Below are 13,157 nucleotides of genomic sequence, written 5' to 3' on the forward strand. Positions count from 1 at the left end.
CTTTTCCTTTTTTAAAGAATGGTAAAAACAGCAATGTGCCAAGCATGCAGCCTATTCCCCGGCCGCCAGAAAGCCTCGCGCGCAGGCGCAGCTCGCGTTCAAGCGCTCTCTTGCTGGCGCGTGACAACCGTGCGTTCCACCCTACGCCCAACGTCGTCTCCCTGCGCACGCGCGGCCGTACTCCACCCTCCCTTCTCCACCCTCCCCCACTCCCGCGAGCACGTGCGCGTCCTCGCTGCTCACATTTCGGCGGAGGGCGCGCTCCCTGGAAAATTCCACTCCTGTGCTAGCTCCACCCTATGCGGCTTGTCTCCTACCCGACGCTCTTCACTCGCAGCTCCCTTCCCGGCGGCCTTTGCGGGAACAAGATGGCAGCCCCCATACCTCCAGGGTTGTCTCGTTTATCGAGGGTTTTGGGCTGGTGGTCTCGGCAGGTGGGTAGGGACGGGGTCGATAGGACCCTAGGGGCTAGAAGAGGAGGACAGAGTAGAGGGAAATACTCTCTGTGCAATTGTCCTTGGTGAGCTGGGACAATACGAGTCATACCTAGGCCGTGGAAGAGGCTGAGGTGGACAGGACGCAGCTACTGAGCTCAGTGGTCGAATGGGGAGAGCCTAGACAAGGCCGTGAGAGCGAGTGAATTAACGGGGATTAAGTTTTTCTGGATTGATTTGGGTCCGTCTGGCGAGGAGATGTTAAAAGGGAGACAAGTAATGGGTTGGAAGGTGGACTCCGTAATCTTCGATTCTTATAAATGAACTACGTTGAAGAGTAGCCGAAAATGAGGGCGTCCCATATTGTCACCGACCCGTCTGAGCAAACCTCATGATCAGAGAGAAAAGGTTCCCTGGTCTTTCAAGGGTTTATTGGTCAGTTGGGTGCTAAAACGACAGAATAAAGTTTACAGTGAGACTCCCGATAGAATGAGCAAAATATCTCGAGTAAATATGGAGCAGATACCTACAAGAGGACTTTGCTTATGGTTTAAGAATAGCATTCAGGGCCAGGCGCGGTGGTTCACACTTGTAACCTCAGCACTTGGAAGTCCGAGGCGGAAGGATGGCTTGAGCCCAGGAGTTCGAAATGAGCCTGGGCAACATAGTAAGACCCCGTCTTTACAAAAATGTTTAAATTAGTCGAGTGCGATGGCGCACTCCTGTAGTCCCAGCTACTTGGGAGGCTGCAGTGGGAAGATAACTACAGCCAAGGCTGCAATGAGCCGTGATCGTGCAACCGCACTCCAGGCTAGCGATCTGTCTCAAAAAATAAAAATAAAGTAATAAAGAATAGTATTCTGCTCATTTCAGTATTGGGCTGGTGTTTCCCCATCACCATCAGTTCTTTGAAACTTGCTTTAATCAACTCAGTATCTGTAGGAGTTAGCATTGTCCTGTACTGTGGAAAGTTCTAAAGGAAAGCCTTTAGTAAATGTAATGTTAATAAAGGTTGCCAACTGTCTTCTATTTAGAGACACCTATAAGTATTAAGGTCCTAATGCATTTTTCCCTGTGATCATTGTTTCATAATTGTTCCTGAAGCATTCTTTGGATATGCCCTTTCTATAGTGCTTAGAGTTTGTAAAACATAGTAGATGTTTTTTCTAGGTTCCTAACCTTTCCTTTACCTTCCAGCCAGTTCTGGTGACTCAGTCCTCAGCTATAGTTCCAGTAAGAACTAAAAAACGTTTCACACCTCCTGTTAGTCAACGTAAATTTAAAACAGAAAAAGAGTTTATGGAACATGCCCGGAAAGCAGGATTGGTTATTCCTCCAGAAAAATCAGACCGTTCCATACATCTGGCCTGTACAGGTGAGGTATTTCTGGGACCCTGACCTGGGATCCTTCTGTCAGAGATCTTCTGGAACTTGGGATGACTTAGACTATGATTGATGATATTTAATTAAGCACGAAGTCAGTTCAGCCTCAATAATGATTAGCCTTATATATACTGTATATCATGAAGTTGTTCTATGAACTTACTTTCAAACTGTCTGTAGAAGGCAAGAGTGCAATTTCCCCATTTTGTGGAAGTAGAAACTGAGGCTCTGAGAGAAGACTTAAATCTTTCTGGCTTGTTTTGTTTTGTTTTGAGACAGAGTCTCATTCTGTCACCCAGTGGCACAATCTCGGCTCACTGCAACCTCTGCCCCCCAGGTTCAGGTGATTCTCCTACCTCAGCCTTCCAAGTAGCTGGGATTATAGGCACCTGCCACCGTACCTGGCTAGTTTTTGTATTTTTAGTAGAGAAGGGGTTTCATCATCTTGGCCAGGCTGGTCTTGAACTCCTGACCTTGTGATTTGCCCACCTCAGCCTCTCAAAGTGCTGGGATTACAGGCGTGAGCCACCGCGCCCGGGCTTGTTCTGTTTTTTTTTTTAGTGTAACATAGTTCTCTCTACATGGAAGTCTGTTTCATTAGTCTACTTCATACCCACAATCCTTCCCAATTGTACATTACTTCAATTTTATGAGTTTTTCTCAATCTTTCAACGCTTTCTTAATTTTTTTCTTCCCTTATTACAGCTGGTATATTTGATGCCTATGTTCCTCCTGAGGGTGATGCACGCATATCATCTCTTTCAAAGGAGGGACTGATACAGAGAACTGAACGAATGAAGAAGACTGTGGCATCGCAAATGTCGTAGGTGTCTGACACAGTTGGGACTTGGTATTAGAATAACAATTTCTTGTTGCTACTTTATCCCAAAGAGATCTTTTTAGGTTAATTGGATTGGGTATCACTCTCTTAATAACATGATGGTATTTTCTTCTTTGTAGTAGAGTCTGTATTTAATGCAGAATAATGTGGGCCTTCTGATCTTTTTTTTTTTTTTGAGACAGAGTCTTGCTCTGTCGCCCTGGCTGGAGTGCAGTGGCGCGATCTCAGCTCACTGCAAGCTCCGTCTCCCAGGTTCACACCCTTCTCCTGCCTTAGCCTCCCATGTAGCTGGGACTACAGGTGCCTGCCACCACGCCCGGCTAATTTTTTGTTCTTGTTTTGTTTTTTGAGACGGAGTCTTGCTCCTGTCGCCCAGGGCCTGAGTGCAGTGGCCGGATCTCAGCTCACTGCAAGCTCCGCCTTCCCAGGTTTTAGCACCATTCTCCTGCCTCAGCCTCCCGAGTACTGGGACTACAGGCGCGCCGCCACTCGCCCGGACTAGGTTTTTGTCATTTTTAGTAGAGATGGGTTTCCACCGTGTTCGTCAGGTATGGTCTTCGGAACTCCTGACCGTCGTGATCCGCACCGTCCCAAGCTTCCCATAAGTGCTGGATTACAGGCCTTGAGCACCGTGCCTGGCCTTTTTTGTATTTTTAATAGAGACGGGGGTTTCACTGTGTTAGCCAGGATGGTCTCGACTCTCCTGACTCGTGATCCGCCCCCTCGCCTCGCCAAAGTGCTGGGATTGCAAGCGTTAGCCACTGCGCCCGGCGGGCCTTCTGATTCTTAGCATCCTTGAGTTTATTGGTAATTTTTGTCACATCAGTTAGGGAGTTGACTTTGGAGTGTGTTGAATCCTTTTTTAATCATATATTTGATTTTGTTTGTTTGTTTGTTTGTTTTTGAGATAGAGTTTTGCTCTTGTTGCCCAGACTGGAGTGCAATGGCGCCATCTTGGCTCACCGCAACCTCTGCCTCCTGGGTTCAAGCGATTCTCCTTCCTCAGCCTCCTGAGTAGCTGGGATTTCAGGCATGTACCACCATGCCCGGCTAATTTTGTATTTTTAGTAGAGACAGGGTTTCACCATATTGGCCAGGCTGGTCTCAAATTCCTGACCTTATGAACCACCTTAGGAACTCAAAAAAAAAAAAAAAAAAAAAGGTTGGGATTTTTTTAGAGTTAGCCAGATGGAGAAGTGTGGTGAGGAACAGCATTCTAGGGAAACAGAACAGTACAAGCAAGGCTTTGAGGTTAAAGAGTATAAAGAGGTGTCAGATTTTGTCAAATGCTTTTTTGTGTCTATTGAGATGATCATGTGATATTTGTTCTTTATTTTGTTGATATGACATATTAATTGATTTTCTTTTTTTTTTTTTGAAATGGAGTCTTGTTCTTTTGCCCAGGCTGGAGTGTAGTGGCTCCATCGTGGCCACTGCAGCCTCCGCCTCCCAAGTTCAAGTGATTCTCCTGTCTCAGCCTCCCGAGTAGCTGAGACTACAGGTGCGCACCACCAGACCCCACTAATTTTTGCATTTTTATTTTTTATTTTATTTTCATTTTATTTTTTGAGACGGAGCCTCACTGTGTCGCCCAGGCTGGAGTGCAGTGGCGCAATCTTGGCTCACTGCAAGCTCCGCCTCCCGGGTTCACGCCATTCTCCTGCCTCAGCCTCCCGAGTAGCTGGGACTACAGGCCCCTGCCACCACGCCCGGCTTTTTTGTATTTTTAGTAGAGATGGGGTTTCACTCTGTTAGCCAGGATGGTCTTGATCTCCTGACCTTATGATCTGCCCACCTCGGCCTCCCAAAGTGCTGGGATTACAGGCGTGAGCCACCACGCCCAGCCAATTTTTGCATTTTTAATAGAGACAGGGTTTCACCATGTTAGCCAGCCAGGACTCTTGACCTTAGGTGATCCACCCTTCCTGACCTCCCAAAGTGCTGGCATTACAGGCATGAGGTACCATGCCTGGTCTTATTAATTGATTTTCAAATATTAAACCAACTTCACATTCCTGGGATAAATTCCTTTAACATACTTAAATTAACACTTTAATTTAATCAGATTCTCTATTTACATTGTTATAACTTGGAAAATGCTGTTGACGGCTGAGTTATAGAGTACATTATGAATACTTTTTCTTTCCTGCATAATATTTTTTTTTTTCTGAAGTGAAGTGTCTTAATTTGCTCATTTGCTTATGGAACTATGGGTTATGTAATTTCCTCTCTGTGCATTCAAAACATTAAATTTTTTTTTTGAGAGGGAGTTTCACTCTGTCGCCCAGGCTGGGGTGCAGTGGCATGATCTTGGCTCACTGCAACCTCTGCCTCCCAGGTTCAAGCAATTCTTCTGCCTTAGCCTCCCCAGTAGGTGGGACTACAGGCGTTCGCCACCATGCCGGCTAAGTTTTTTGTATTTTTAGTATAGACGGGGTTTCACCATATCGGCCAGGCTGGTCTCAAACTCCTGACCTCGTTATCTACACGCCTCAGCCTCCCAAAGTACTGGGATTACAGGTGTGAGCCACCACGCCCTGCAACATTAAATATTTTATTAATTTCATCTTTTTCAAGAAATCCTTCCTGGAGTCTTCTTACCTGTTTCAATCTGGACTAGTTGCTCTTAAGGCCAACTGTACATCTTAGGATCTAATATTCCTCTTGCCTCCCTCTTATGTTGTAGTCCCTGTTGCTTGGGTCTTATGTCTTTATGTTTTCATAATTTATTTCATTACTTTGATGGAGCACATTTTCTAGCAGCTTCCTGAGAAAGGCTGCATGGTGGATAAATGAGATCTTGCAAGTCTAAAAAGAAGTCTTTCTTTTATTTTCACACTTCATATATAATTTGCCCAGGTATTGACTTCTGCGATAGAAATCATTTTTTCCTCAATTAAAAGTACTGCTCAAAGTCTGGGCGTGGTGGGTCATGCCTGTAATCTCAATACTTTGGGAGGCTGAGGTAGGAGGATCACTTGAACAGGAGTTGAATACCAGCTGGGCAACACAGTGAGACCTTGTCTCTACAAAAACTAAAAAAAAGTGAAAATTAGCCAAGCAGTGCACACTTGTAGTTCCAGTTACTTGGGAGGCTGAAGTGGGAGGATTACTTGAGCCCCAGAGGTCAAGGCTGCAGACAGCCCTGATGGCATCACTGTACTCTAGCCTGGGTGACAGAGTGAGACCCTGTCTCAGTGAATGAATGAATGAATTAATTAATTAATAATAAAAGCACTGCTCTCTTGTCTTTGTAACTTATTTTTATTTTTATTTTTTTTGAGATGGAGGCTTACACTGTTGCCCAGTGCAACCTCTGCCTCGGATTCAAGCGATTCTTCTGCCTTAGCCTCCTGAGTAGCTGGGACTACAGGCGCCCATCATTATGTCCGGCTAATTTTTGTATTTTTAGTAGAGATAGGGTTTCATCATATTGGCCAGGCTGGTCTCGAACTCCTGACCTTATGAGCCGCCCACCTCAGCCTCCCAAAGTGCTGGGATTACAGCAGGCATGAGCCACCTAGCCGTAACTTCTTTTTTTTTGAGACAGAGTCTTGCTCTGTCACCCAGGCTGGAGTGTGGTGGCAGGATCTCAGCTCACTGCAACCTCTGCCTCCTGGGTTCAAGTGATTCTCCTGCCTCAGTCTCCCGAGTAGCTGGAACTATAGGCATGTGTCATCATGCCTGGCTAATTTTTTGTATTTTTAGTGGAGATGGGGTTTCACCATGTTGGCCAGGATGGTCTCGATCTCCTGACCTCATGATCTGCCTGCCTCGGCTTCCCAAAGTGCTGGGATTACAGGCGTCAGCCACCGCACCCGGCCTGTCTTTGTAACTCCTAATGTTGCTGTTAGGAAGCCCAGTGTTGCCGGGTGCCATGGCTCAGGCCTGTAATCCTAGCACTTTGGGAGGCTGAAGCGGGCAGATCACGAGGTCAGGAGTTTGAGACCAGCCTGGCCAGCATGGTGAAACCTCATGTCTACTAAAAATACAAAAATTAGCTGGGTGGGGTAGTGTGTGCTTGTCGTCCGAGCTACTTGGGAGTCTGAGGCAGGAGAATCACTTGAACCCAGGAGGTAGAGGTTGCAGTGAGCCGAGATTGTGCCACTGTACTCTAGCCTGTGCAACGGACACTCCATCTCAAAAAAAAAAATAAAAAGGCCAGGCACGGTGGCTCACACCTGTAATCCCAGCACTTTGGGAGGCCAAGGTGGGTGGATCACGAGGTCAGGAGATCGAGACCATCCTGGCTAATACAGTAAAACCCCGTTTCCACTAAAAATACAAAGAAAATTAGTTGGGCGTGATGGTGGGCGCCTGTAGTCCCAGCTACTGAGGAGACTGAGGCAGGAGAATGGCGTGAACCCGGGAGGCAGAGCTTGCAGTGAGCCGAGATCGTGCCCCCGCACTCCAGTCAGGGCGACAGAGCGAGACTCCGTCTCAAAAAAACGAAGCCCAGTGTTATTCTGACCCTTTTTTTTTTAGATGGAGTCTCGCTCTGTTGCCCAGTCCAGAGTGCAGTGGCGCAATCACTACAATCTCTGCCTTCTAAGTTCAAGTGATTCTCCTGCCTCAGTCTCCTAAGTAGCTGGGATTACAGACAGCACCACCATGCCCAGTTACTTTTTTTTTTTCTTTTTGAGATGCAGTCTCTCTCTGTGACCCAGGCTGGAATGCAGTGGTGTGATCTCTGCTCACTGCAACCTCTGCCTCCCGGGTTGAAGCGATTCTTGTGCCTCAGCCTCCCGAGTAGCTGGGATTACAGGTGTGCACCATCACGCCCAGCATATTTTTATTTTTTTAGTAGAGATGGTGTTTCACCATGTTGATTAGGCTGGTCTCAAACTCCTGACCTCAAGTGATCTACCTGCTTCGGCCTCCCAAAGTGCTGGGATTACAGGCGTGAGCCACTGCACTCCAGCCTGGGTGACAGAGTGAGACTCCGTCTCAAAAAAAAAAAAAATCAATTATTGAGTAAGTAGATGGACATGAATGGAGCTCAGTGTAAGCTGTGAATTATGGAATTGTGAGAAGACCTTTAGAAGTAATACTCAGATTTAATTTTATAGAATCCGGAGGATAAAAGACTATGATGCCAATTTTAAAATAAAGGACTTCCCTGAAAAAGCTAAGGATATCTTTATTGAAGCTCACCTTTGTCTCAACAAGTAAGTGAACTTCCTATCTTTACCCATTCTGTTCTCAGCAGTTAGCTATTATTTTAGGCACAGTTTTTTGTTTGTTTTTGTTTTGCACAAATTTGTTTTCTGCCTTCAGGTAAGATATCTAGAGTGAGAGAACTTCCTGTATTGGAAGTAATTAGTGACTGAAGCTGTCTTTCACTCCTTTCTCTGCTTCTGGGAATTTCTACCATTTGGTCTGTCTCAGTTCCACCTGCATGTGTTGGAACCTTGTGCTAGAATAGCTGCCTTTTTCACCCCATCTGATCCCTGAATTCATCCTGATCTTTTTTGTGTGTTTGTCTTATGTATCTTCATTTCCCTTTCCTTGGTTATTTTGAATATATTTCTTGTGAAAATTTCCAGCTCTCCCTCCACTTTTATTTTTTAATTTTTTGTTTTGAGATGGAGTCTTGCTGTCTCACCCAGGCTGGAGTGCAATGGCACAATCTCAGCTCAACCTCCACCTCCCTGGTTCAAGCAATTCCCCTGCCTCAGCCTTCCAAATAGCTGGGATTGGAGGCACACGCTACCATGTCCAGCTAATTTTTTGTATTTTAGTAGAGACGGGATTTCACCATGTTGGCCAGACTGGTCCCGAACTCCTGACCTCAGGCAATCCTCCCGCCTCAGTCTCCCAAAGTGTTAGGATTACAGGCGTGAGCCACTATGCCCAGCCCCCCCACCTTTTTTTTTTTTTTAATGAGATGGAGTCTCACTGTTGTGCAGTCTGGAATGCAGTGGCATGATCATGGCTTACTGCAGCCTTGACCTCCTGGACTCAAGTGGTTCTCTCAGGGACTCTACTTAGTTCCCCAAGTAGAGCTGGGACCATCGGCGTCTGCCACCACACCCGGCTAATTAAAATAAATTTTTTTTTGTAGAGACAAGGTTTTGCTGTGTTCCCTAGATGAGTCTCAAATTCCTGGGCTCAAGCAATCCTCCTCCCTTGGCCTCCCACAGTGATGAGATTATAGGCATGATCCACCATGCCTGGCCACCCAGCTTTTTCTTGATTCATTCAAGTTAGGGCTGCTAGGAATATGAAGAATCAATATTAGGAGGCTGGAATATCTTAAGTACTAGCCATGGACTGCTGCTGGCATTCTTTGATCTGTGGCTGCTGTGGCTGGGCTTCAGGTGGGACCCAAAACCTGTAGTCTAAAATCCATTAATTATTTAATTTTACTTTTATTTCTTTTAAAAAATTTATTTATTTTGAATAGAGATGGGATCTCACGATGTTGCCCAGGCTGTTCTTGTTTTTGTTTCTTGTTTTGAGACTGCCTCATTCTGTTGCTCAAGCTGGAGTGCAGTGGTACAATCACGCTTATTGCAGCCTCAACTCCAGGGCTCAAGTGATCCTCCCACCTTAGCTCCCTGAGTAGCTGCAACTCTAGGGGTGTACCACCACACCCTGCCAGTTTTCATATTTTTTGTAGAGATGGGATTTCACCACGTTGCCCAGACTACGGAGGCTGGTCATTTTTTTTTTTTTTTTCCTTTTTGAGATGGAGTCTGGCTCTGTCACCCAGGCTGGAGTGTAATGGTGCAATCTTGGCTCACTGCAGCCTCTGCCTCCTGGGTTCAAGCGATTCTCCTGCCTTAGCCTCCCAAGTAACTGGGATTTCAGGTGCACGCCACCACACCCAGCTAATTTTTGTATTTTTAGTATAGATGGGGTTTTACCATGTTGGCCAGGTGGTCTGAAACTCCTGACTTCAGGTTATCTGCCTGCCTCAGCCTCCCAAAGTGTTGTAATTACAGATGTGAGTCACTATGCCTAGCCTTGTTTTATTTCTCAAAACATTGTTGTTATTTTTTTTTGAGATAGACTCTTGTTCTGTTGCTCAAGCTGGAGTGCAGTGACGTGATCTTGGCTCACTGCAACCTCTACCTCCCAGATTCAAGCAGTTATCCTGCTTACCCTCCCAAGTAACTGGGATTACAGGTACGCACCACCACACCTGACTATTTTCTGCATTTTTAATAGAGATGGGTTTCACCATGTTGGCCAGGCTGGTCTTGAACTCCTGACCTCAAGTAATCCACCCACCTTGGCCTCCCAAAGTGCTGGGATTACAGGCATGAGCCACCGCGCTCGGCCTAATTTTTTTTTTTTTTTGAGACAGAGTCTCGCTGTGTCTCCCAGGTTGGAGTGCAGTCTCCTGATCTCGGCTCACTGCAGGTTCCGCCTCCCGGGTTCACACCATTCTCCTGCCTCAGCCTCCTGAGTAGCTGGGACTATAGGCGCCCGCCACCATGCCCGGCTAATTTTTTGTATTTTTAGTAGAGATGTAGTTTCATTGTGTAAGCCAAGATGGTCTCGATCTCCTGACCTTGTGATCTGCCTGTCTTGGCCTCCCAAAGTGCTGGGATTACAGGCGTGAGCCACTGCGCCTGGCCAATTTTTGTAGTTTTAGTAGAGATGGGGTTTTGTCATGTTGGCCAGGCTGATCTCGAACTCCTGACCTCAGGTGATCCACCCTCTTCAGCATTACTGTTGTTTCTATTGAGAAATTAACTTTTTAAAAAAATTTTGTTAAAGTTTATTTTACTTTGTGCTCTTTTATTTATCTTTTCTTTCGAGACAGAGTCTTGCTCTGTCGCCCAGGCTGGAGTGCAGTAGCACAATTTTTACTCACTGCAACCTCCGCCTCCCGGTTTGAAATGATTCTTTTGTCTCATCCTCTAGAGTAGCTGGAACTACAGGTGCCCACCACCACGCCCAGCTAATTTGTGTATTTTTGGTAGAGACAGGGTTTCACCATATTGGCCAGGCTGGTCTTGAACTCCTGACTTTGTGATCCGCCCACCTTGGCCTCCCAAAATGCTGGGATTACAGGTGTGAGCCACTGTGCCCAGGTGACTTTGTGTGCTTTGAAGATTTTCTCTCGGGCTGGGCATGGTGGCTTTCGCCTGTAATCCCAGTGCTTTGGGAGGCCGAGGCTGGCAGATCACAAGGTCAGGAGTTCAAAACCAGCCTGGCCAATATGGTGAAACCCCGTCTCTACTAATAATAATAATAAAAAAATTAGCCAGATGTGGTGGCACATGCGTGTAATCTCAGCTACTTGGGAGGGTGACGCAGGAGAATTGCTTGAACCCGGGAGGCCGAGGTTGCAGTGAGCCAAGATCGCACCATTGCACGCCAGCCTGGGTGACAGAGCAAGACTCCATCTCAAAAAAAAAAAAGAATCCAATAATTAGTCAGGTGTGGTGGTGCATGCCTGTAATCCTAGCTACTCCGGAGGGTCTGAGGCAGGAGAATCACTTGAATCTGGGAGTCCGAGGTTGCAGTGAGCTGAGATCGTGCCACTCTACTCCAGCCTCAGCGACAGAGCAAAACTCCATCTCAAAAAAAAAAAAAACAAAAAATGATTTTTTCTCTCTCTTTAGTATTCAGCAGTTTACTATGATTTATCTATGTCTTCTTAAATTTTTATGTATTTTATTTATTTATTTTTTAGTTTTTTTGTAAAGACAGGGTCTGGCCTTGTTGCCCAGGCTGGTCTTGAATCCCTGGCTTCAAGCGATCCTTCCCCTCAGACTCCCAAAATGCTGGGATTATAGGCATGTGCCACCACACCGGGCCATGTGTGTGTCTTTTATCCTGCTCTGGGTTCATATTGCTTCTTAAATCTTTGGGTGCTTTTTTTGTCAGTGTTGGAAAATTCTCAGTCAGAACTCATCTCTTCAGATGTTGCTTCTGCTCCACTTTCTCGTCTCCTTGTGTAGTTCTGAATACACATATGTTAGATCTTTCACTATGTGCCAAATGTGTCTTCAGCTCTTTTCTATATTTTTCCAACCTTTTTTTTCCCCTCCAGCTTTAGTCTGGATATTCTCTGATCTATCTTCCTGTCTTCTTTTCAGTTGTAGCTAATCTGCTGTTAACCTACCTATCGAGCTTTTAATTTTATATTTATTTTCTGTTTTTCACTTTTAGAATGTTCATTGATATGTGTGTGTGTGTGTGTGTGTGTGTGTCCAGTTCTCTGGTAAAATTGTCTATTCTGTCATCTAATTTCTTGAGCATACTAATCACAGTTATTTTAAAATCTGTGTCTGATGACTTCAAAATCTATGTCTTCAATAGGTCCATTTTCTCTTGTCTTATTTGTTTCTTTTGGGTTTTAGTTAGTTCTTGTCATTTTGTTTTGTTTTGAGATGGAGTCTTGCTCTGTTGCCCTGGCTGGAGTGTAGTAGTGCGATCTCTGCTCACTGCAACCTCTGCCTCCCGGGTTCAAGGAATTATCCTGTCTCAGCCCCTGGAGTAGCTGAGACTACAGGTGCATGCCATGATGCCCAGCTGAGTTTTGTAATTTTAGTAGAGATAGCATTTCACCGTATTGGTCAGGCTGGTCTCGAACTCCTGACCTCGGGTGATCCACCTGCCTCAGCCTCCCAAAGTGCTGGGATTACAGGCGTGAGCCATTGTGCCTGGCCTTGTTTTTGGTTTTCTTTTTTTTTTTTGAGACGGAGTCTCGCTCTGTCGCCCGGGCTGGAGTGCAGTGGCCGGATCTCAGCTCACTGCAAGCTCCGCTTCCCGGGTTTACACCATTCTCCTGCCTCAGCCTCCCGAGTAGCTGGGACTACAGGCACCAGCCACCTTGCCCGGCTAGCTTTTGTATTTTTTAGTAGAGATGGGGTTTCACTGTGTTAGCCAGGATGGTCTCAATCTCCTGACCTCGTGATCCGCCCGTCTCGGCCTCCCAAAGTGCTGGGATTACAGGCTTGAGCTTGTTTTTGGTTTTTGAGATAGGATCTTGCTCTTTCACTCAGGCTAGAGTACAGTGGCGCAATCACACCTCACTGCTGCCTTGACCTCCCAGGCTCAAGTGATTCTCCCACTTCAGCCTCCCAAGTAGCTGAGACTTAGTACATGCCACCATACCTGGCTAATTTTTTTTTTTTTTTTTTTTGAGACGGAGTCTCGCTGTCACCCAGGCTGGAGTGCAGTGGCCGGATCTCAGCTCACTGCAAGCTCCGCCTCCCGGGTTCATGCCATTCTCCTGCCTCAGCCTCCCAAGTAGCTGGGACTACAGGCGCCCGCCACGTCGCCTCGCTAGTTTTTTGTGTTTTTTAGTAGAGATGGGGTTTCACTGTGTTAGCCAGGATGGTCTTGATCTCCTGACCTCGTGATCTGCCCGTCTCGGCCTCCCAAAGTGCTGGGATTACAGGCTTGAGCCACCGCGCCTGGCCCATACCTGGCTAATTTTAAATTTTTTGTAGAGACAGAGTCTTGCTATGTTGCCTAGGCTGGTCTCGAACTCTGGCCTCAAGCAGTCCTCTCACCTTGTCCTCCCAGTGTTGGTA

The 13,157-nt window shown here is 46.3% G+C and overlaps 1 protein-coding gene across 1 annotated transcript in view; it reads left to right on the forward strand.

Annotated features, from left to right (window-relative positions):
* Nucleotides 1-212: 212 nt before the first annotated feature.
* MRPL45 (mitochondrial ribosomal protein L45) overlaps nt 213-13,157 on the forward strand; it is a 28,820-nt gene continuing 15,875 nt past the window's right edge. The window contains 4 exon segments of the mRNA XM_017878982.1: nt 213-434; nt 1,632-1,809; nt 2,523-2,640; nt 7,728-7,826. Coding sequence (XP_017734471.1) covers nt 300-434; nt 1,632-1,809; nt 2,523-2,640; nt 7,728-7,826 — 530 coding nt within the window. The 5' untranslated portion in view covers nt 213-299.

This window comes from Rhinopithecus bieti, unplaced genomic scaffold (genome assembly GCF_001698545.2).
Source record: "Rhinopithecus bieti isolate Rb0 unplaced genomic scaffold, ASM169854v2 scaffold_10685, whole genome shotgun sequence".
Lineage (NCBI taxonomy): Eukaryota > Metazoa > Chordata > Mammalia > Primates > Cercopithecidae > Rhinopithecus > Rhinopithecus bieti.